This window comes from Emys orbicularis, chromosome 22, assembly GCF_028017835.1.
Source record: "Emys orbicularis isolate rEmyOrb1 chromosome 22, rEmyOrb1.hap1, whole genome shotgun sequence".
Classification (NCBI taxonomy): domain Eukaryota; kingdom Metazoa; phylum Chordata; order Testudines; family Emydidae; genus Emys; species Emys orbicularis.
Genome location: NC_088704.1, coordinates 15,650,378 through 15,671,663, shown reverse-complemented (window position 1 = coordinate 15,671,663; position 21,286 = coordinate 15,650,378). Strand labels below are relative to the sequence as shown.

At 43.8% G+C, this 21,286-nt stretch overlaps 2 protein-coding genes across 2 annotated transcripts in view; both read left to right on the top strand.

The window, feature by feature from the left end:
- SDF4 (stromal cell derived factor 4) overlaps positions 1 to 6,252 on the top strand; it is a 40,358-nt gene extending 34,106 nt beyond the window's left edge. The window contains exon 8 of the mRNA XM_065421180.1: positions 4,179 to 6,252. Coding sequence (XP_065277252.1) covers positions 4,179 to 4,355 — 177 coding nt within the window. The 3' untranslated portion in view covers positions 4,356 to 6,252. The remainder of the gene's footprint in view (positions 1 to 4,178) is intronic.
- Positions 6,253 to 9,236: 2,984 nt separating this feature from the next.
- On the top strand, positions 9,237 to 19,593 carry TNFRSF4 (TNF receptor superfamily member 4). Its single transcript, XM_065421187.1, has 7 exons — positions 9,237 to 9,387; positions 13,943 to 14,065; positions 14,539 to 14,655; positions 15,115 to 15,181; positions 16,116 to 16,330; positions 17,681 to 17,806; positions 19,523 to 19,593. Exons 1-7 carry the CDS (start codon positions 9,237 to 9,239, stop codon positions 19,591 to 19,593), a joined length of 870 nt encoding a protein of 289 aa, XP_065277259.1.
- Positions 19,594 to 21,286: the final 1,693 nt, after the last annotated feature.

The window sequence follows — 21,286 nt, the reverse complement described above, 5'->3', positions numbered from 1 at the left end:
GGGTGATTGAGCCCTGGTGGAATAAGCAATCTACTTCTGTAACCCTACTGAAAAACATACCTATTTCAGACATCTGCAGGGCAGCCACCTGGTCTTTAGTGCATACATTTTCCCAGAACTATGCTCTCCTTCCTGCTTCCAGAGCTGACGCAGCTTTCGATGACGCTGTTCTATAATCCATACTGAATCCGTCTCTTCAGCACCCTCTTTCATACTGCTTGGGAATCTCCTGACATGGAGCATTCATAGGGATACTGCTTGAAGGAGGAGAGGTTGCTTACCTTGTACAGTAACTGGAGTTCTTCAAGATGTGTCCCCCAGTGGGTGCTCCATTACCCATCCTCTTTTCCCCTCTGCCTTGGAATCTTTCGCTGGACTTTTGTGATTGAGAAGAAACTGGGCAGAGCATTAAGAAGTAGGGCACAAAATCCACATTAGTTGATAGTTCTAAACTTAGCTTTCTCTAACCAATTATCAAGTGTAAACTCCTCAGGCACTATAACAGCGTTAATATGGAGTCACAGGTAGTCCCCTTGGGTACTTCAATCTGCCTCACCACCCAGGAAAGCTTGCCTTTGTGATAGATGGTCCCTTACACCAAAATCACAACATTATTCAGATTACTCACAGTCCGAAAGGACCAGTCACTTACCCCAGGTCAACTGCCCCTTAGGTTTCACACCAAAGACCACACTTGTAACCAATCCGATGATCAACTATCTGAAGATTTATTATATAGTAAAAGGAAATAAGTTATTTACAAGGTTAACAGGTACACATATATACACACAGATGAATTCCAGTCTGATGTTTCAAAAAGTAATACAAGCTTCTATGAAAAGCAAGCTCTATATGCCCTTTAAGGCTAACCCAGGCTAAGCACTTGGGTATCTTTTGCTTATGCTTGGTAATTCTTGCCCTCAGAGTCTGAGCAACAAAAAGATACAGTTCCTCCTTGTTAGGGTTTTTTATTCCTTCCCACCCTTCTGTTTCGAGTTGCAAACTTAGCTGAGGGAAGGAAATCACTTACTTGCATGTCTCTTCTTCATTGGGGAACCCCGGGGGTGGGGTGGGAAGAGCAATCAACAAAGTCTTTTGTCCTCTGAGGTTGCACAATAGTGTCTGGTGTTGATGGGCCTTCTCTTTTGGGCAGGAGCTAACACCTTCTTTTGGAAGCTAGCATTTCACACTAATTCATGTTTCTTTCCTGTCTGATTTACACAGGTACAGAGGTTTACAATACAAACACTTAAATATTACCTTATAACAGAGGTGGGCAAACTACGGCCTGCCAGCCATTTTAATCCAGCCCTCGAGCTCCCGCTGGGGAGCGGAGTCTGGGACTTGTCCCACTCTGGCGCTCCAGCTGGGGAGCAGGGTTGGTGGCTGCTCCACACAGCTCCTGGAAGCAGCGGCATGGCCCCACTCCAGCTCCTACGTGTAGGGGAAGCCAGGGGGCTCCACTCTGCGTGCTGCCCCCGCCCCAAGTGCCGTCCCCGCAGCTCCCATTGGCTGAGAACTGCAGCCAATGGGAGCTGCAGGGATGGCGCTTGCAGATGGGGCAGCATGCAGAGCCGCCTTGTCGCGCCGCTGCATAGGAGCTGGAGAAGGGACATGCCACTGCTTCCGGGAGCCGCTTGAGATAAGCGCCGCCTGGAGCCTGCACCCCTGAGCCTCTCCCCATGCCCCTGCCCCCAGCCCTGATCCCCCTCCAGTCCTCCGAACCCCTCGATCCCAGCTCCGAGCACCTTCCTGCATCCCAAATTCCTTATCCCCAGCTCCACCCCAGAGCGTTCACCCGCAGCCAGAGCCTGCACCCCGTCCCAGCCCTGATCCTCCTCCCACCCTCCAAACCCCTTGGTCCCAGCCTGGAGCACCCTCCTACACCCCAAACTCCTCATCCCCACCCCAGAGCCCTCTCACACACACCCTGCACCCCAGCCCGGAGCCCCCTCCCGCTCCCTGAACTCCTAATTTCTGGCCCCACCCCAGAGCCCGCACCCCCAACCAGAGCCCTTACCCACTCCCACACTCCAACCGCAATTTTGTGAGCATTCGTGGCCCGCCGTACAATTTCTATTCCCAGATGTGGCCCTCGGGCCAAAAGTTTTGCCCACCCCTGCCTCATAACATGGGATGCAGATGTTATATGTGAGATTAATGCATGCAGCAGCTTACAAGCATTCAATAAAGTCTAAACACTAAAGACATTTTTATAACTTGGATACCTATTTTAACAGTACTAATACACAGGTGAGCCAGACTGATTCCAGCTATGTATTTGTCAGTATCCAAGTGAGCATGGGGATCTTGGTGTAAGTTGGAATCTGATTTGCTAGTGTCACAGTATTGCATGTCAGTTTTTTGACGGCGGGTTTGGAGGAGGCTTTCTAGATCAAAAGTTTCCTTCAGAAATCCTGGTTATCTGATAGTTACAAATATATTTCAAATTTTAAATACTGTGATTTGTTCAATTCACCTATCCCAGTGCGTGTAAAGCAATGCCTCCTCCTAAAAGTACCCAACAATGCCCACACCCATAAATCGTGCAAGAAAACAGACCTCTTACAACTTTAATTTATATTTTTTTCATTTACTCAACGCCTGGTGTCGCGGAAACTTCTGTAATTTGTTTCCGTTTTAATGTTCAATAGAGCCAAAAGTTTAGTAGTGTCAATTTTTGTGTGAAACTAAGTCATCACAGAAAATGGGGCATTCTTAGCAATCTTATCAAAACAGGTGATCACATTTGCTTGATGTGTTTTTGTTTCTGGGTTAGTCATTGTGAGAGAGTTTAATTTGGATCTTTCTAGTTTCCATTTTACAAAAATGTGCCAGGCAGACAGTAAGTCATAGAAACCATTGGCACCTTGAAATTACTCTGGTAGAACTTGTTGCTGTTTTATCTGACTTGAAGAGCTTTACATATATCATGAATGGAATCCTTTTTTTCTCTCCAGAGTGGAATATTTTGAGTTCAGAATGGGGGAGAGTCCTTACAAATGCCTTGTATTTTTACTTTCCACAGGGGTGGTGTCTGACTGATAAATTCTATTCAATAATAGCTTAAACTGAAAAAATCAGGTTTTGTCTTTTGAAAGAAAAACCTTCCTTTATCATGAAAATCTACTTTGTTTAAGAAAGTTTAAATGAAGAGGCCACTGATGCCCTTTGTCTGAGGTTTGGTTATTTTGTCAGAGCACAGATTCCTTTAAACCGGTATCACCAGAATACATATTGTCTGTCTGTCTGTCTCTCTCTCATGCACATGCTCATTGAATTTGTTAGAATTGGGTAAGTGAAGTGACTTTAAAATGGATCCAGGGCTTCCATCAGAGACTTCCTGATCATATTTGCTCAGGTTACAAGATCAAAGATATTGTTTGTTATCAGCACTGCAGGCTCAACCTGCTTTCTGAAAATCAAGCTGTGCTCTTAATGTCTCTTACAGTGCATGAACAACGAGGTAGCAGGCATCTGCATCTCTTGGCAATTTTGTGAATAAAGCATGATGCAGAGTGGATTTCAGATAACTTCTCTCACAGTTATATGAGCTTTACTTGTGAAAGAGGTCTTGTAATAAATGCCTATGCAGAAAAGTGTTAATCCAAAAGATTGAGGGTTAGACTATCAAAGGGGGACCCTAGCTCGGCCTCTCTACTTGCAGGTGTAATTTTCCTCCGAAAAAGAAATTGGGAGGAAACAAAAATAAAAACGATCTCCAAAGTTGTCTAGTGGGGCTTAAGCAACCACTACTTTTATTTTGTATGGGATCTATTCTTGCCTGATTCTAGGTCTAATCTGGTGTCTGGAAACTTGCAGATCTCTTTTGCCTTCTGTCACTGACTAAGACTGCTGGAGGCCAATTTCCCCATCAAACAAATTGTTGAAATACCAGTTGCAATCAGCCACCAGCTAACATCAGAGAAGTTTTGGACGTTTGGTAGAACCAAGGAGGGGATGATGTTTGGAAGGACCTTTTGAGAAGAAAGTTATTGACCTGGCAGACTGACATATTTTAGTGCTTTCTATTGTTTATGTTCATTTTTGGGTCAAGTAATGGAGGCCTCGGTATTTTCTCAAACAGTCAAGGGCTGAGGATTCCAAATTTTGGCTTGGAGGCATGTGCTATACTGCACCCTATGGCAGAAATTGATGACCTTTCTTATCTATTGTAGGAATACATGGATCCTATGAATGAGTACAATGCCCTAAATGAAGCCAAGCAGATGATAGCTGTGGCAGATGAGAATCAGAACCATCACTTGGAGCTGGAGGAGATCCTGAAATACAGCGAATACTTCACTGGCAGCAAGCTTATGGACTATGCACGTAATGTTCACGAGGAGTTCTGATCATGCTCATCTCTGCAGAGCTCTGAAGCACCTTCTTGCTTTCCAAAAACAAAAAGAAAGTTACCTTGCTGCTATATGTGTTGTGTGTGTATGATGTGTTGTCCTAGACTTAAAAAAAAACAAAACAAAAAAACCCGTCCATATAGAAGAACTGCAGTTCTCCTTTAACCTTCAGTATAAAGAAGGAAAGGGCTGTAAGTAACAAGGCAGGATCTGGACTAACCAGTTCATACTACCTTGTGCAGTTATTGTAGCTGAAAGTTCAGCTTCGGCCTTGTGAAGGCATCTTTAAATATCCAACTTCTGTTGCCTACAAAGCTGCTGATCTATGAAAATCATCATTAACATTGGAGGATCTTAGCTTTTTTTTTTTTTAAAGGAGATCGTTTTGGATATTTCTTTTCTGACAGCGTTCTAGGAGAATCCAGCAAGGGATTAATTGGCGTATAAGGTGCGTTGGTTTTGCTCAGCACAGGATCCTTTATATTTAGGGGTGTGGATATGTACTTTTCAGCTCATGAACGTCAGCTGTAAATTGCATCAGAGGTGCACACTGTCTCAATGCAGGTGGGCTGATTAGGTTGTGTTTTCAGCTGCCAAAATCAAGTGTATATTCACCTCACTCACTTCTAATTGTACTAGAGTGGCCACTAGCAGGGTGAAGAAAAGAAAAATGTGAACACTCTTACAATATTCACTATAAGTGAAAGGCTCCATCAGACGAACTATGACTGCTGAGGAGCTTATTTATATTCGCCGTTGCTTTTGGCTGGACAGGCCTGGTTTTCATTGCATTCCATTATACGAATGAGAAGCCGGCTGCATCTGAGTCTGTTAAAGTTTTTGAACAGAGTAAGTATTTTCTTTTAGCACTCTGCTGACAGGAACAATATGGCTGGAAAGAACAGACAGCCAGGAGAAAGGAAATGGCAGCCACATTGCTTTAAAGGCTGTCCAGCCCGATCTGTACTTTTTTTGGTTCATCTTCCTCCTCTTCCTGCATTTTTCACAATACCTTTTAGTCTGGGTATTGGGTGTCCAGTGTTGGAGACTATTATTAAATAACTGCTTTTCCAACACTGCTTTCGCAATCTGAAAAATTACTTTCCATTTTAAACAGGAGTGTTCGAAATTTTACAAGTGAAATCCTTTTTTTGATTTAAAGCAGAATGGAAACTGATCTACAGTGTCACAGAAATCCCGCCCTTGTGCTGTTCTGCAGCAGTGGGAATGAGAAGCTCATTTTAATCACTTTCATTTCAAAAGAGCTCACATTTCTAAATACAGAGAGAGGAATGCCTTAACCTGTGAATGTTCAGGGAGCTGCAGGGAGCAAAAATGGATTCAACTTTTAGAATCATGAATTGTGTTGCAACTAATTAGAATTCACTCTGTCTCAATCTGGTTAAATTTGTTAAAACTAGAAATTTGTAGAGCTGTTTGGTTAGGTCTCACAAGCTAATCCCTACAAGTAGGATTGGTTTCAACCTCCATTGGTTTAATTTATGTCCCACTCTTCTCTAGCTGTACTGTGGTCTAGCAGAGGCAGTTCAGAACTTCTTAAGGTTCCTTGAGCTTTTTGGTTTAATCTGTTTTGGCGGTAATCTCTATGGAGAATCTTGCAACACAAGGGTCATATCCACTAATGTTTAAAATAAAAAATGCTTCACTTTTTTCTAGCCTTACCCTTGCTGTAAAAAAAACATCTTTTGGGGGCTTGCTTGAAATTCCAATTAAGGTGTGTTATATCTAATCAAGTTTATTCTCTTAATATAATGTAAATACAGGGATTGCTGTTTGTTTTGATTTAAAATGTCCCCTTTTTTTGTTAAATGGCTTGTATCAAAGTCTTTTTATATACATTTATCTTTTTTGCATTAAATATATTTCTCTGTGCTTTGGCAATGCTCCAGCATTGAGATTCTTCATTAAGACAAACTATTTAAGACCTCAGATTAAAGAAATTGAATCATGAAGTGAACATAAGTCAAATAGGAGGGGGGAAAGAGTGGGGAAATTGTGATAGTCTACTCATGTTCTACTTGTAACCAAAAGTAGCTGGATGTTCCTTCTATAATGCGTCTACAGAGACTGATTTGGACCCCAACTACTCTGACTTGCAACCAACTTCTGGGTTTGTTTAAACATGGTTGGATTGTAGTGTAGACAGGGCCTGAAACAATACCTCTGATGTGATTTTTATCACACACATGATGTTACCCTGGCATCACTGTTATCTCTTTCATTGTGGATTAATCTGTTCATTTGCCATCATGAGGATTAGAAACCGAGACTTAATCTACTCTGTCTGTCTCCTCCCCCTCTTCAGGAACTAGTACCCCTTTTTGGGGGGACCGGGGGGGCTTGCATTTTGAGGAAGGGGCAACTGGGCTGTGTGGAGACACTCAGATGATTCCTCTCTCTACATTTTAGAAAGAAGGAAACTAAGTTCAGATACAGTTCTGTTTAATCATCCTATGGTTCTTTAGTGTTCTACTTCCAATCTTGCCTTTCCCAATTTCTGCATCTGTCAGATTCTTAGCCACAGGGCAGTTTTCATCTGCCAGTAATCTACTGTTGATCCAGTTCTTCCATTTAGCACTACTTACAGTAGTTGATTGTTTAACTTCGTCCATGGTCACTTACCACTGTTCATAACATAAAAGCAGTCTGCCTACTGCTATAAAGTGCTTGGTAGCCAAGCTATCACCGGCACATGGCAGGTGGGAGGGTTTGTATTTTAGAGAAAGGTGGGGGGAATTAAATTAAACCTATTTGGTCTTTAGTAGACTAATGTTGAGTTATTCCTTGTGTGATATAACTTGGGATATGTGCATATAGTTACAACTTCCAGTACTGCAATGTAAAGTGTGTACATTAGCAGTATTTATCAACTGAATGATACTTTCCCAGCATTCAATTGTAATGAAGTAGAATCTGAATATATAGTCATCAATGTTTACATTGTTTTTGCTTTAAATGCGTTTAGCACATTTCCAACCTTATGTTGTTTGTAAATTTCATCCACATCAAAGTCTTTTGTTCTGATTCCCTTCCAAATGAATAAACAGATCCTGCTACTTGCGATGAAAGGGAGAGGAAGACCATTTAAGTTGATCAAAAGTTGCAAAGGGAAGAAATAAGTCAGTACGATATAAAATTATATTTACCTGATTTTTTTTTTTATAGTGATGCTACGTAGCAAGACTTATGCCACTTAATTTCCTATGTGCAGACCAGTGTGGGTTGTGTTCTTTTTTCATTGCAGATAGAGCAAAAGATAATTTGGAGTGAAAAAAACATCAGCTCTGGTTTCTTTTGAAAGGAACGGCTTTACTAAAGCTGTAACTTTCCAATGATTTTGAGAGGACTGTGGAATGGAAAAAAAAATTGGGGTATGTCTTTAAAAATTCAGAGACACTGGGGGAGAGGGGAACAGCATAAATAAAATACAGCAATAGAATTGCTCTGCAATCCTCTCAACTGTATCAGATTATAAAGGATGTCATTCATTTCCGGTCCAAATTTACTTCCCTCCAATACAGACCTGGTGGTGGTTTCTTGCAAGTGAACTGTAAATTGACATCAGAAATGCTGAGTCTTAGAAGTCTGGTTCTAAAAAACTTGACAAATTTAAATAAAAATCAAATAAAATCCCTTTTTGACTATTGTCTTTTAATTTGGGCCTTGGCTTGAACACTTTTAAAGGCCATTTTCACTAGGGTAGCTAAGCAGATTCGGGGAATCCCAAAACCTGTGTGTCTAACTCCTGTTGATAAAACTTGAATGATGAATGTCGGTGAAACCTCGCTGCTTCTGTCATGAGTCTCATTCTCCCCTTCTGTGCTGTACTAACTTGTTCATGAAGGAGAACAAGATGATGCCCTGTCCCCTTCTCACTACTGCTGGCGTCCCCCTCCCACATCCCAGGCACTCCTTCTTCAGGTCCTCCTTCTCAGGCACGAAGAGAACAGAACTGATGTGATTTTGCTGTACAGAAGGACACCAACAATACTAAGGGACATCCATGTGGGTTCCTCATCCCCTGTGCCCTAAGGGAAACAGTTCTGCAGGGTGCTTCATTTCCCATAGAGCACAGAAAGGCTTTGAGAGAAGGGTTAGAATGGCTGGTTGGCGTATAGGCCACACTCCCCTGGCTAGAGCAATGCAGCTGCTGTGGAAACTACTGTGGCTCCAATGCAGTAGCCCCACTGTTGTACTAAGGGCAAAGGGGCAGATTCCATGTGCACCTAGCCCCCGTGGAATTAGCGTGTACACAGTCCATATTTCACACGTACCATTCCCTGAGCTATATATGATGCACCACACTCTTAATTTTAATACTTAGGAGTTAATTTTGTCGTCATAATGGTGGACACTGTCTCCTATTTCTCCCTCCATTAAAGCTCTGCCCATTTACGCAAGCTGGAGTGATACTTGCATAGCAAGAGGCTAATATGTGACATTTAACCACTATCCCTGAAAACTGCTAGCCAGAATTCTTGCAAAACTATTCAGTATGTTCCCCTTCTGGCTTTCGAAATGAGTGACAGCGCTTCAGTTCAGATAACGGGAGGCTAAGGCTCGTGTTTCTCACAAAGGACGTGGTTCGTTCCTAATAAAACCTTAAGCTAAGAAATGGCATGTGGTCTTTTTTTTAGGGCCTAAAATAATTCTTTCATAGAATTGATTCAGAAAACTTTATTTTCCCTTCTTCCTTGAAGGAACCCGAAAGCTGAAAGGAGGAGGAGCTGAAAAGAGGTGGTACATGGTGGGAATTTCCCCATTGCAGGCATATGAATTGCCTTCCTGTTCTTCAGCAGTCTAGGTTCAACCTCTCCTAGAGTTTACTTTTTTTTGCAGGGGAAGTGGAGAGTCAGCATGGCTGGGCGAGTATTAGCCAAATTTGTCGTCTCTTCTTTTACTGCTGTTTTGTTCTTCCTGTTGCTCTCTGCTATGCAGTGTTCAGGACTGATTTGTGGACAATTTGAATATCCCTTACATAAAAGATGCTGCAAAGAGTGTGCTCCTGGTAAGTCCTCGTCATCAACTCAATATTGACAGTCCTTGTTAGATGTAAAGTCCAGCACTTAATGAGGTAGGGGGGTGGGGGAAGTAATCTTGTGAACCCAAAATGTTACTGACATGTCGGAAACAAAGTCTGAACTATAAAATACTGTTTTATAAGATGTCTAGTTTGGAATAAACTCTTTCCGTAACTTAAGCGGGTAACCTTGAGAAAGCCTATGCGTCACTCTACGGAATGAAATCTTCAGAGACTTGTCTACACTGGCTTATTTTTCCTAAAATTTCCCACTGGTGCAGGTCCATGATGGGAGCACTAGCAAGGACTGACTGCCGAAATCTTAACTAACATATTGTCTAGCCTGACTCAGATTAGCAGGAAATGGCATACTGGTTAAAATGCTGGTGGACACAGGAGACTTGTTGGTGCTAGTACTTACGTTGTAGCTGCAATGGTGGGTCATCTTAAGAAACTAGGTCTAGTATAGTTAAGGGTAAGACACTGCAAGATGTCTTTAAAGCTGCTTCCATTGAAACAGCGTTTACTGTAGCTAAAGCTTATATATATATATATTTTTTTTTTAAAGTGTCGATTGACCATATGCTCTCCTATTGAAGAGAACAGGGCATGCCAAACATCACTGGAAAAATCAAGATTTATGGATGGCCGGCATCTTTGGATTTTTAAATTGCTCTGCAGGCATGATCCACATGCCATGTGGACGCCTCCCTGTGAAGAGAGCTAGTTCTCTTTGCTTCACGTAATTCATGAGCATGATTTGACAAGACCATAGGCGGCAGCAAACGGAGTACTTGTTTCCTCCCACTTTCTCCTTTTTGGTAGAAACTGAATGAATTTTGCTCTGTCTGTTTTTTCTTTCTCACAGCTGCTGTTAGAGCGGAATGACAGTTCTGCAATCAGAGCTGAGGAAGTGGAAAAGTGCAAAAAATACACAGGCTCTATTAGTTGGATATGATTATAGAAATTGCTTGACAACCCAGAGTAACCACAACTGGCATGTGACACCACACTGTACAATGGGCAGTCTGTTAATAGAAAGTGGCATGTAGAGTTCAGGGCTGACAGGAAGGGAAGGTATATTCTCATCTCTGCAAGATGGTTAGATTGTGTGCTTGCACCTTTTTGCAAGAGGTTTTTGTTTTAAAAAAAAAATCCTGTACAGAGTTGTCTATGCATCTTCAAATTAGAGCTCTTTCTTTATTCACAATTCCATTCCACCCGTCCATGTAAAATCTGTACTGCATTAGCTACTGCAGCGAAAACTGAAATCAGTGTTTTCCAAAGATACTGGTTGTAACAGATCCCCATTTTTGAGACTTGGCTTGCCGCACGAGCCCTCAGGGTATTCCCAAAGCTACTGAATTATGAGGGGTTTTGAGTTCCTCATTCTGGGACACATCCCATTCCTGGTAAGTGGGTACAGACAATACCTCATGTGTCACATGCTACTTTCTTTCTCCTTAATGTGGTGAGGGAGTTTCCATGGGCTGTCGCTTAGTTAGAAGCTACTGAGTAAGTGCTAGACTGGGAAAACATGTCTCCCTCCTGTCCCCGCGGGTGAATATATTACTATGTCTTGCAATTAATTACTGAGGTAAAGCAGCGGATACATATAGTCTTTGGTAATGGCCATATGAAAATGCAGCAGTCAAGATAGTTGATTTAGACAATATCTTCTGTGGTACAAGGTCATTTAATTGTGGGTGTTGTGGGTTGGTATGGTTTTGTTCAAATGAATTCTTTCCCAGCTACTCGGAAAATGCCCCGAATTTTGCCTGCCAGTTCTTGGAACATTCTGCATTCAGGAGAGTAGTCTGTTTCCTGAGAGTGTAGGATGTGCAATAGATAGTGAGTTAATGGGTTTTAGTGCTGTGAGAATAATGAGTTATCCTTTCTCAGAACTGTTTGCTGTTAGCACCCAGTGAAACTTAGAGAAAATGAATGAGTGGGGTGGAAAAAAGTACAGTGTGATCCTCATTTTCCAAGAGCAAGGGTGAGAATAAAAAAATTAATTACAGCTGGATTTTAAAAGTACTGAGCATAAAAATGATTGCTCCTTATTTTCAAGTAGCCTATACCAGGGTTCTCAAGCTGGGAGTCGTGACCCCTCAGGGGGTTGCAAGGTGGTTACGTGGGAGTCGCAAGCTGTCAGCTTCATGGGGCTGACAGTCCCGAGCCCCCATTAAATTAACCCCCCCCATTTTTAATTTATAAGGGGGTGTCGCACTCAAAGACATGCTGTGTGAAAGCGGTCACCCATACAAAAAGTTTGAAAACCCCTGTACTGTATGTTAGGCCATTAGCGAGATATAGGAAATGTGCCTCGATAACTAGAGCATAAGATGACTCAGAACCTCTTGATACTATTCCTGGCTCTGCCACTGACTTGCTGTTTGACCCTTGGACAAGTCATTTAATCCCTGTACCTAATTATCAGTCTACGAAACAGAAACTAGATTGAATTGTTACCTACTTCAAAAGTTGTGAAACGTAATTAATGTTTGAAAAGCATTCTGAACTCAGCTGAAAGTACAAAGTACAGTATTGTTGCATTATCTGTTGCAGCAACATAAGTATGCCTCATTTCTTGCAAAAAAACCTACCCATTATATGCAAGTTCTCTGAGGAGAGTTTCGGGGCTTGAGATCAGGGCACAACTGACCAACATTTAACAGGGGGAACTTTCTGTCCATTCAGGCATTCCTTTAGTATAATGCTGTGTGTATCTAAAACAAGTACTCCTCGAAGGGGGAATTCAAATTCTGAGAGAGACACATGGGATATGTTACTTAGCTGCCTGTAACAGCTGTGAGTAAAGCAGATAGCAGCAATCTCTAGAATAGAAGGAGAGACGTGTGCTGTAGTGTTTTATATGTCACTTTACAAACGTGATTTGATTATTTCCTGACATACCTCTGAGTGGGCTAAATAACAGTGGGATAGTGCAGATGGGGAAACAGAACATTTAAGCTCAGTGCCACAGAAAAAATGAGCATCAGAACCAGAATTAGAACTCGGGACCAATGCTTGAACCTGTACCACTCCACTCCTCTGATCTCAGTTATGCCATCTTACATCACTTCTGAATTAGTGATTTGAATTCAGACTCCTCTGACAGCTGTTTTGGCGAAAGTGAAATGATTTTGGTGGCGTTAATCAAGTTCTTAGTGGACAGACGCCATGCTAATTAAGCATGTTAGAAATAAATAGGTGTTCATATTAGACACTGCTATCATAGTTGGCACCTGTGTCCAAGGAGAGAGGCTGAATCAATTTCCAACTCCTACAGGTGGTCCACATTTGGATGATGCCAGGAAGGACTTCAGTGCTATCAAACCACAAATCTGAAAGGCAGAGCTAATACTGATTTGGGTACAAAACAAAACCGATACATTTGTGTGAAGACCCACATCCTCTGCGTCCCCCCACCTTCTCCCCCCCCCCCCCCCCCAGTTCTATGTATCCGTCAATGTATTTTCAGTTTGGGCCATGGGGAAGTGCTCTGAAAAGAAGACTGAGTGAAGTATGTCCAGATCCTCAAAGGTATATAGACTCGTATGGTCTATTGATTTCAATGGAAGTCAGGTGCCTAAATAACTTTGAGGATCTGGGCTATAGTGGCTGATCCTACAAGCTCAGAAGTCAAGGGGAATATGCAGGATTGGGTTTATAAACATTTCCTTTTGCACAATGTTGCTCAACTGAAGGTGCTTATCCATTTACTGAAACTTATTTTACAATTTTGTAGCAACCTCCCTGTTTCAAATAGGAGCCCTGTATTGACTCAAGATCCCCCTCTCCCCCATGAGTCAATGTAAATACTCCTTGCGTTGTGAATTCCTGCCTGGAGAATCTTTACTTTCATCCACCTTCTGCAAGCCTCTGTTAAACAGCAGCAGTATTCCTGGGATCTATTCCTGGATCTGCCACGGCCTCACTACGCGACCTTGTCACTTGCGCTCTCTGGGTCTATTTTCCTGTTTCTAAAAAGGGGACAACAATATCTGCTACTGTGATGAGTGCCAATATAAGAGCTTGGATGGATGCATAGATACCTCAGATGGGAGGCTGTCAGGCTTAATTAATTGATCTTTAATGTGCTTTGAGATCCCCCTAGAGAAAGATGCTACAGACATGCACGTTATTAACTATTTAATTGCTGCGTGTCATAATAGGTCTATCCAACCTACCTGCTATACCATCCATTGCATATGTTTGCTTCTTGGTCCCTACTAAGGCAGTTCAAATGACTTTATCTTGGTGGAGGTACTGTGGGAAAGCCGCAGTATTGTACAGATATCCGCCCCTTGTATCACAGTTGCAGTGGCAAATTGACCCTTGGCAGTGACCTCAGCTGCGTACCCTGACATTCAAAAGGTTCTATTGTAGAAAAATGCTGTTTGGGATGCATTGGTGAAGGGGATGGATGTTACTGTCCACATTTTCAGAATGCTAGTAGATGTCTAGAAGTGGGTCGTGGCTATTAATGCACAGACAGTGACCCAAAGGATTCCTCTCCCATACGTGCTCTTTGTCCTAGGTGAGGGAATGAGAAACCGCTGCTCGCCATCATCAGGAACCGAGTGCGTCCCCTGCCAAGATGGATACTATAACTCAAAGCATAATTACTATTCGTGCAAAAGCTGCACCATCTGTGACACAGGTAAGTCAGCTACGCAGTGGCCACTTCTTTACCAGGGGTCCCCAGAATATCCCCCTAAAGTCCTTAGGTGCTCTTCTCAGGCCTCTTCTCTTTCCTACTCCCCAAAGGGCTGGCAGATAAAGTTTTTGCACAGACAAAAATTGCCCAGTTTTTCAAGCCATTATAAGAGCTGGTGGAATTTTTTTAAATTTTGACAAGATTTTGACGGGGGGGAAAATGGTGGTTTAATTGTACATTTTTTTTTCCCCCCATGTTTCAAGTCAAAGAGGAACTGGATAAGACTCTAACTTGAACCCATTCATTCTGCTCTTTAATGACCTGGTTAAGTGGCACAAGGGGATCCATTGCCTGCAAACGGGTTCAAGAGACTAGACTTGACCTCCATGTCTCTCGTTTGCCAATGCAGAACAATGAGCGTTAGGCCAATTAATTTCCTTTCTTCCCTTCCACCTCCACAACTCTGTTGCTCCTAGATAGGGGAAGCATTGAGGTGAAGAAGTGCGATAAGATCACAGATACAGTTTGCGTGTGCATGAAGGGTTACACTCCATACGACAGCGGATCGTCAGAGGAATCTCCATCAGGAAACGGTGAGTAATTAGCGCTTTTTTTTTTTTTTTTTTTTTTAATTATAACAGTATTCCTCCCAGTGAAAAGCACCTGCTGGCTGTTTTGTAAATTATCTCCGTCTGCAAGACAACCATTGCTAACAGGGTGGTGTGCAAAATGTTGCCACAGGACTTCTCCTCTTTAACCTCCATAAACACTCTGCAGGAAATGCAAGGTACCTCACCAGGAAACAGAATAAAAAGGGTGTTGTACTTGTTCAATATGCTACCTTCCCTTTGTACCGACCCAAATGTTGACTGCAATTTCAATGGTGCTGTTGTATGTACTCTGGTTTTGCGTGACACTCTGGAATGGAAGCTGTTTTATACATTGTAATGCTCATGTATCATTCTTGCTCCAGGTTTATCCAAAAGATGTTCACAGCTACTCCAAATCTGTATCAAGCAACCATAGTTTTAAAATATTGTCTCTTTTTTCAGAATGCTTCCCTTGTCCTGATGGGCATTTTTCCAATGGAAACAATGACAGATGTTGGCCCTGGACCAAGTACGTATCCCTCATCCAAACAAACTGGGCTTAAACTTTTTGTTTCTTGCACAGTAGTTAAGGGTTGCTCACAGCAGACCCTTCTATCTCCTTCCCTAAAGTCAGTGTATGGAATTCCCAAAGGTAAGCCAGCAATTAATTTCAGTAAGACTTGTATTCATGATGACTCTTAGGATGCCTGCAAGAGGGCTATGTGCCAGCTCATGGGATGCATTGGCATCCTGCATTTTCCCTTTTCCACCATGATGGCTTCAGTAGAAAGCTGGCCAAGTGGAAATTTCACATATCTGGAAAGGGCTGCACCATCTCACACAGGGAAGCTATTCGTGATTGTAGCAAACCACATGGAACCTGAAGGGAGGACCACAGTTTGCAAGAGGGAAGAGTTTGGAGGAGGCTCCAGGAAATTGGCCTGTGTGCACATGACTAGAGAACGCTAGCTGATGTCGCGACATCCCTGTAAACGGTTTTCTCCATAAAGAGCCAGTTTAGTTTTACGAGCATGGGGTCTTTTCATGTTGTTAACCCAGCATGCATTGCCTGAAACTATGATGTTTTCTTCCCTGGGAGCAATTCTACACCCCTCTTCTTTTTGTCTCATCCCATGGTGTTCTCTCTAGTTGAGCAGAAGTTGGGAATACAGCTGCAACCCATGCTCCACTTTGGAGTGGCTACTGAGTGTTGCTGTGGAGGGATCATCTGAATTTCCAATGTTCAAGCAAGCAGGAAAAGATTTGTTGTTTGTTTGTTTTTTAATTAAAAAAAAAAAAATCCAGGCCTCCTTTATACAACATAAAGAAGCTCCTCCCCCACCACACACACACACACGCCCCAAAAAATTTGCATATGCTCCATCTTTTTTCCTGTACAGGTCATCTTTATATTCAGCACCGAAGCTATTTAAATAATTCCATTTGTTTATTTACACTGGCAGCTGCACCGCTTATGGTAAAAAGACTCTGAGAGCTGGGACAAAAATAGAAGATGCCATCTGTGATGACCAGGACAAACAGGCCACCACACTCCAAACATCCACCTCATACCTCTCTATCATCAGCCGCAGAAGCAATGGATCTACTACAGCACCCACCCCCTTCACGTCCAAAGACACCCTTTCCACCACTCCCGTTATAAAGGAGACTAACTGGGGTAAGGGAAGGCTGAGTCTTGTCTTCTAGTAGTTGCCTCCTTTTGCCTGCTCTTCTGAACAACTCTTTTGTTCCCCTTCAGTCTATCAAAAATGCCTCTGCCAAACTCCTCTTCCTTCAACTATATCAGCCCCCTTTGTAACCAGTCACTTCAGATTTCACATCCCCTTCCTTAGCAGTTTCAAACTCCCCGCACAGCTCTGTTACTGTCAACATCTCATCACTTGTTGCCTGCCTGCCTCCTCTTTTCCTCTGCATGCCTCCATGGCCCCTTTGTTACCTCTTTCCACAAGCATCTCTGTCCCTTCCCCAAGCATTGGGGTGCCTTCTCCTAATCCTATATGCCATGCAGCCTCCCTCTCCTTCTCAGACCTATTTTCCCACAGCCCCACAATGAGCATTCCTCTCATCCTGTATATACACAAAAATAATTATATCTTTAAAAAAATAACTCAAGGCATTAACAAGGTGATTGTACCAACCCAGGCATCCCATAACCTCTCGGGTGTATTCCCTCCTCAAACAGGAGGAATGACTCATTTCCACTTCCCCAGTTTATTTGGTTCCTGCTCTTCCTTAGCCTCATGTACATGCTAGATTTGAATTTGGCAGCTCTCATGACCTGCCAACTCCGTGAAACCATTTAATCTCTTGCCATCGTAGCCACCTACCCACTTGCAGTCATGGTTAGCTTTTAAAAACTATGGGAAACGTGGACACCCTGACTCCTGTGACATAAATGTAGCCTTAATTGTAGGGCGACATGTTCACTTCATGGTTCTGAGGTTGCCACCGTTATGTCATTATCCTTACTGGAATCGTCATCACTTTCTCATGCATTCAATCTCCCAGGTTTCATGCTCATCATCATCTTGTTTGATTTAACAAGTTTTTGTGTGATGCTCATCATCATGGCATTGGAGTGCCTACGTCGTATGTAACTCGGGATGGTAATCATGCAGGGGCCCAGCAGTGCGTGCTCTTGCACTCTCTCTCTCTCTAAGACTAACAGAAGTATTGGGAGCATAAGCTTTCGTGGGTAAGAACCTCACTTCTTCAGATGCAAGTAATGGCATTACTTTCGTGGGTAAGAACCTCACTTCTTCAGATGCAAGTAATGGCATTACTTTCGTGGGTAAGAACCTCACTTCTTCAGATGCAAGTAATGGCATTACTTGCATCTGAAGAAGTGAGGTTCTTACCCACGAAAGCTTATGCTCCCAATACTTCTGTTAGTCTTAAAGGTGCCACAGGACCCTCTGTTGCTTTTTACAGATTCAGACTAACACGGCTACCCCTCTGATACTCTCTCTCTCTCGTGTGTAATGTTCTTCCTTTATTTTTCTCCTAGGGTCTTTATCGCTCATTTTGATTTGCTTAACGTTGCTCATGGTATCTGGAATGTCCATCCTCCTCTTGATTATCCAGACGACCAAAAAGGAGAAGCCAAAGAGGCCTCCTGTGAATGGACAACTTGGTGAGTCTCTGTTTAAAAGCTTGCTGTTCTACACAATTAATTTGGAGCGAATGGGTGGATAATCTGAGTCTCTCAGGGTATGGCTACACTGCAGTGTAGGCCCAGGGTTCAAACTCAGACTCAAGCCTAATTCCCCTTCCTACTAAACAGACATTGTGCTAACCCAGGACTTAGATCCAAGGGCCTAGGACCCTATGGGGTAGAAGGTCCGAGCCTGAGTCAAGCCGGGACCCAGGCTTCCACCCCTATTGTTTTGCAGTGTAGACACAGCCCCACTGGAATCATGCTTTTGGAGTCTACCAAAAATATTCCGCAATCCCCCTGGCCAACTTTGTTTGTCCTCTGGACAGTCAAGTTTTTCACGCTGCATGACTCCCTAATTTAAATGATCTGTGGTGGGCCTTGAACAAAGATTTGCATACATCCCTGGCCCTTTGCCAATGGGAAAGTGCCTTGAAAAACATTAAAAACTCTGCTTGTGGTCTGGGTTTAAGGCTGATCCAGATTTTTCATTTATATTGGTCCCTGCGTAAGTTAGAGTGCATGGGTCTGGCTGATGCAGACTGTTGCTGGAGGTGCGGGTCTGCCAGAGCTGAGCACTGTTTTGGGGGATATATCTGATCACCCTGGAAACTCTCCAGCTCACAGAAAGCTTGGCTCTCTAGAGCGGTGCCTGTAGCTGCATGGCTTGCTTAGATGGAAGAGAAAATTGCCTCCAGGGGTAGAAGCTTGACTTAGCGATCTGGATGACCTGGTAGCTAAAGAGCAGGCAGTATTTCAGAGAGGAGGGGCCTCAGACAAATCTGAAAAGATTTGGTCTAACTTTTTAGAAGGCTTTAATTAACCCTAAGTGGATGGGAACTGAGATGTTCTCCTTTCCCCTCTCTGCTCCCTTCCTTCTCTTCCCAGTCCTTTATCTTTTCTCCCTCCTGCCTTGCTTACTGTTCCCCCTTCTTCCCTTTTCTCTTTACTTCATTACTCTCTTTTCTGTGTGGCTTTATAGCTACCAAAATATTTGACACACACACGCACCGCTGAGATCAGTTCACCGAGGAGGAGGATTGAATTTATACAGCATGCTGAAAAAAATAATAGTGCATCATATACCCATTGAGTGAATCTGTGACACAGGACCAGCCTGGCTGAAATATACTGTATCTGCCTATGTCATCAGAACTTGTACTTCCCCCTCTATTTGCAATTTTGTACTTTCCTTCCTTTTTTCTTTATCTCTTTTCTGTTTTTCCCCTTACTTGGGGAGAGGGGAATCAATAATATACAAATAATTAAAAAAAAAAATTGCTACTCTGTCGGGCAACCTTGTAAGATGCCTGCTGAAGTTGTGACCCTTTTCTATCCATGTACAAATGAGCTGCCGCAGGGTCTTTCATTCACCTTTTCCAAATGAATGAATTGTTTGACTGACAAGGGGGCGGGCACTCCATTCAAAGCCAATTAGACGCATGGTTCTGGGTCAGCCCACTGCTGCCTGCTCTTCTCGTTACACAGCAGCAATAAAATATGTTCCCATTGTTCCCTAAACCCATCCCACTTCTACTACATACCCCGTATCGGCTAGACCAGCAAGCAGTAATCTAGAAGTCGCTCCCTGCCTTAGTTGTTCTGTGCGCCCATGTGTGCATGGAACCAGAAGAGCCATTTGCTTCTCTTTCCCCTCCTGCTCTATACAAAGTTTCTGTACTCTGTGTTTTTCAGATGGAAGGAGCTTTCGAATTCCTATCCAGGAAGAGCAAATCGACTCCAATTCCAGCCTCATCAAAAACTGATTCCCTTTTATACTACAGTGTACTGTCATCTGAGCCAGTAGCGGCTCCAAGCGTGTGCCTGGGGCGGCAAGCCACGGGGGGCGCCCTGCCGGGTTCTGCAAGGGCGGCAGTCAGGCAGCCTTCGGCGGCATGCCTGCGGGAGGTCCGTGGATTTGGCGGCGGGTACACTGAAGCCGCGGGACCGGGGACCTCCCGCAGGCATGCCGCCGAAGGCAGCCTGCCTGCCGTGCTTGGGGCGGCAAAAAAGCTAGAGCCGCCCCTGATCTGAGCCAAACAGTAGGAACCTAGCAATGCAATAACTACTCCCGGCGGTGGCTCCAGGCACCAGCGCCCCAAGCGCGTGCCTGGGGCGGCAAGCCACGGGAGGGTGGCCTGGCGGTCGCTGCGAGGGCGGCAGTCAGGCCGCCTTCAGCGGCTTGCCTGCAGGAGGTCCGTGGCTTCGGCGGTAATTTGGCGGCAGGTACGCCGAAGGCGCGGGACCGGTGGACCTCCCGCAGGCGTGCTGCGGAAAGCTGCCTGACAGCCATGGTTGGGGCGGCAAAAAAGCTAGAGCCGCCCTGACTACTCCCCGTGTAAAGGAATATTCCGTATGCGTTGGTGTTCGTTCCAGGGCTGGCTGCACCTCCGGTCTCCTTTCTGGTCTCTCTGAGTGCTCCCCCTCAGGTCTTAGGCCTCATGCCTGTTCCTCTCTTGGGGTGGAATCATGTGATTCTCCCACTCTTAGACTGAGATGTGGGCTATAGAACCATGGGTATCAACTGAGCTTACCGAGCAGGTCCAACTGAGTTTGGGCACCTACCGTTCTTCCCTTTGGGAGTTTGTGACCAGCGGTATATGGTGAGCAGACCTTTTTGAACCCAAAATATTGTATTTAGCAATAGTAGAATGCATTAGAGAGAGGATTTCAAAACAAATCTAGTCCTACCATCCTTTGGCGACCTAGGGAGGCCTAGCTTCTCCAGACCCCCAAGTGGCTCCTCTTTCCGAGTCTCATGCCAATCTGGTTTCCCTTTTGGCTCTCCCTCCCCCTGAGAGAGTGACCCCCTTTAAACCTTGCTAGGATCCTTTGTTGTCTTGTGTTTTGTGGGCCTTGGCTTTTCCTGGTCAAAACAGTTTTGTAGGTTGTCTGGAGACATGGAAACAGAATCGTGGACGGTAATAACTCCAGTACTGCCTCTTAACAGTTTTTAAGCGTTTGTTGAGAGGTGGTAATCTGGAGCCATTCTGCTTCTTTCTGCCTGTCAGACTCCTGTTAAGCTAAACCAGTGTATTCATACCATCCCAATAACTCTTATTAGAGGGTAGTCCAAATCCGGGTGTCTGTGTATAAGGGCAGAGTCTTTATATTCACAGCCTTGAGAGAAAGCAAATTCAGATACGTGGGGAGAAGATTAAGAACGGCCACTCAAAGCGAACAAGCATGCAACTTGTCCCGACTGCAGACTTTAGCACTCAGCATTTGCACTGCTACTTCACCTGCAAACCCTGCATGCCCAACACACCCCCACTCTTGTGCTTCCTGTTTGCGTTCATGTGCATCACAATGAACATCCTGTTAAGAGGGGTGTTTGCAGAGGGGAAAAAGAAGGTGAAGGGTGGGAACAGGCTGCATGAAAAGCAAATGCAGAGACTATGAAAAAAGGGAGGGGAGCGGAGGAAAAGAGAACTTCCAATGAAAGCATAAATAGTATTT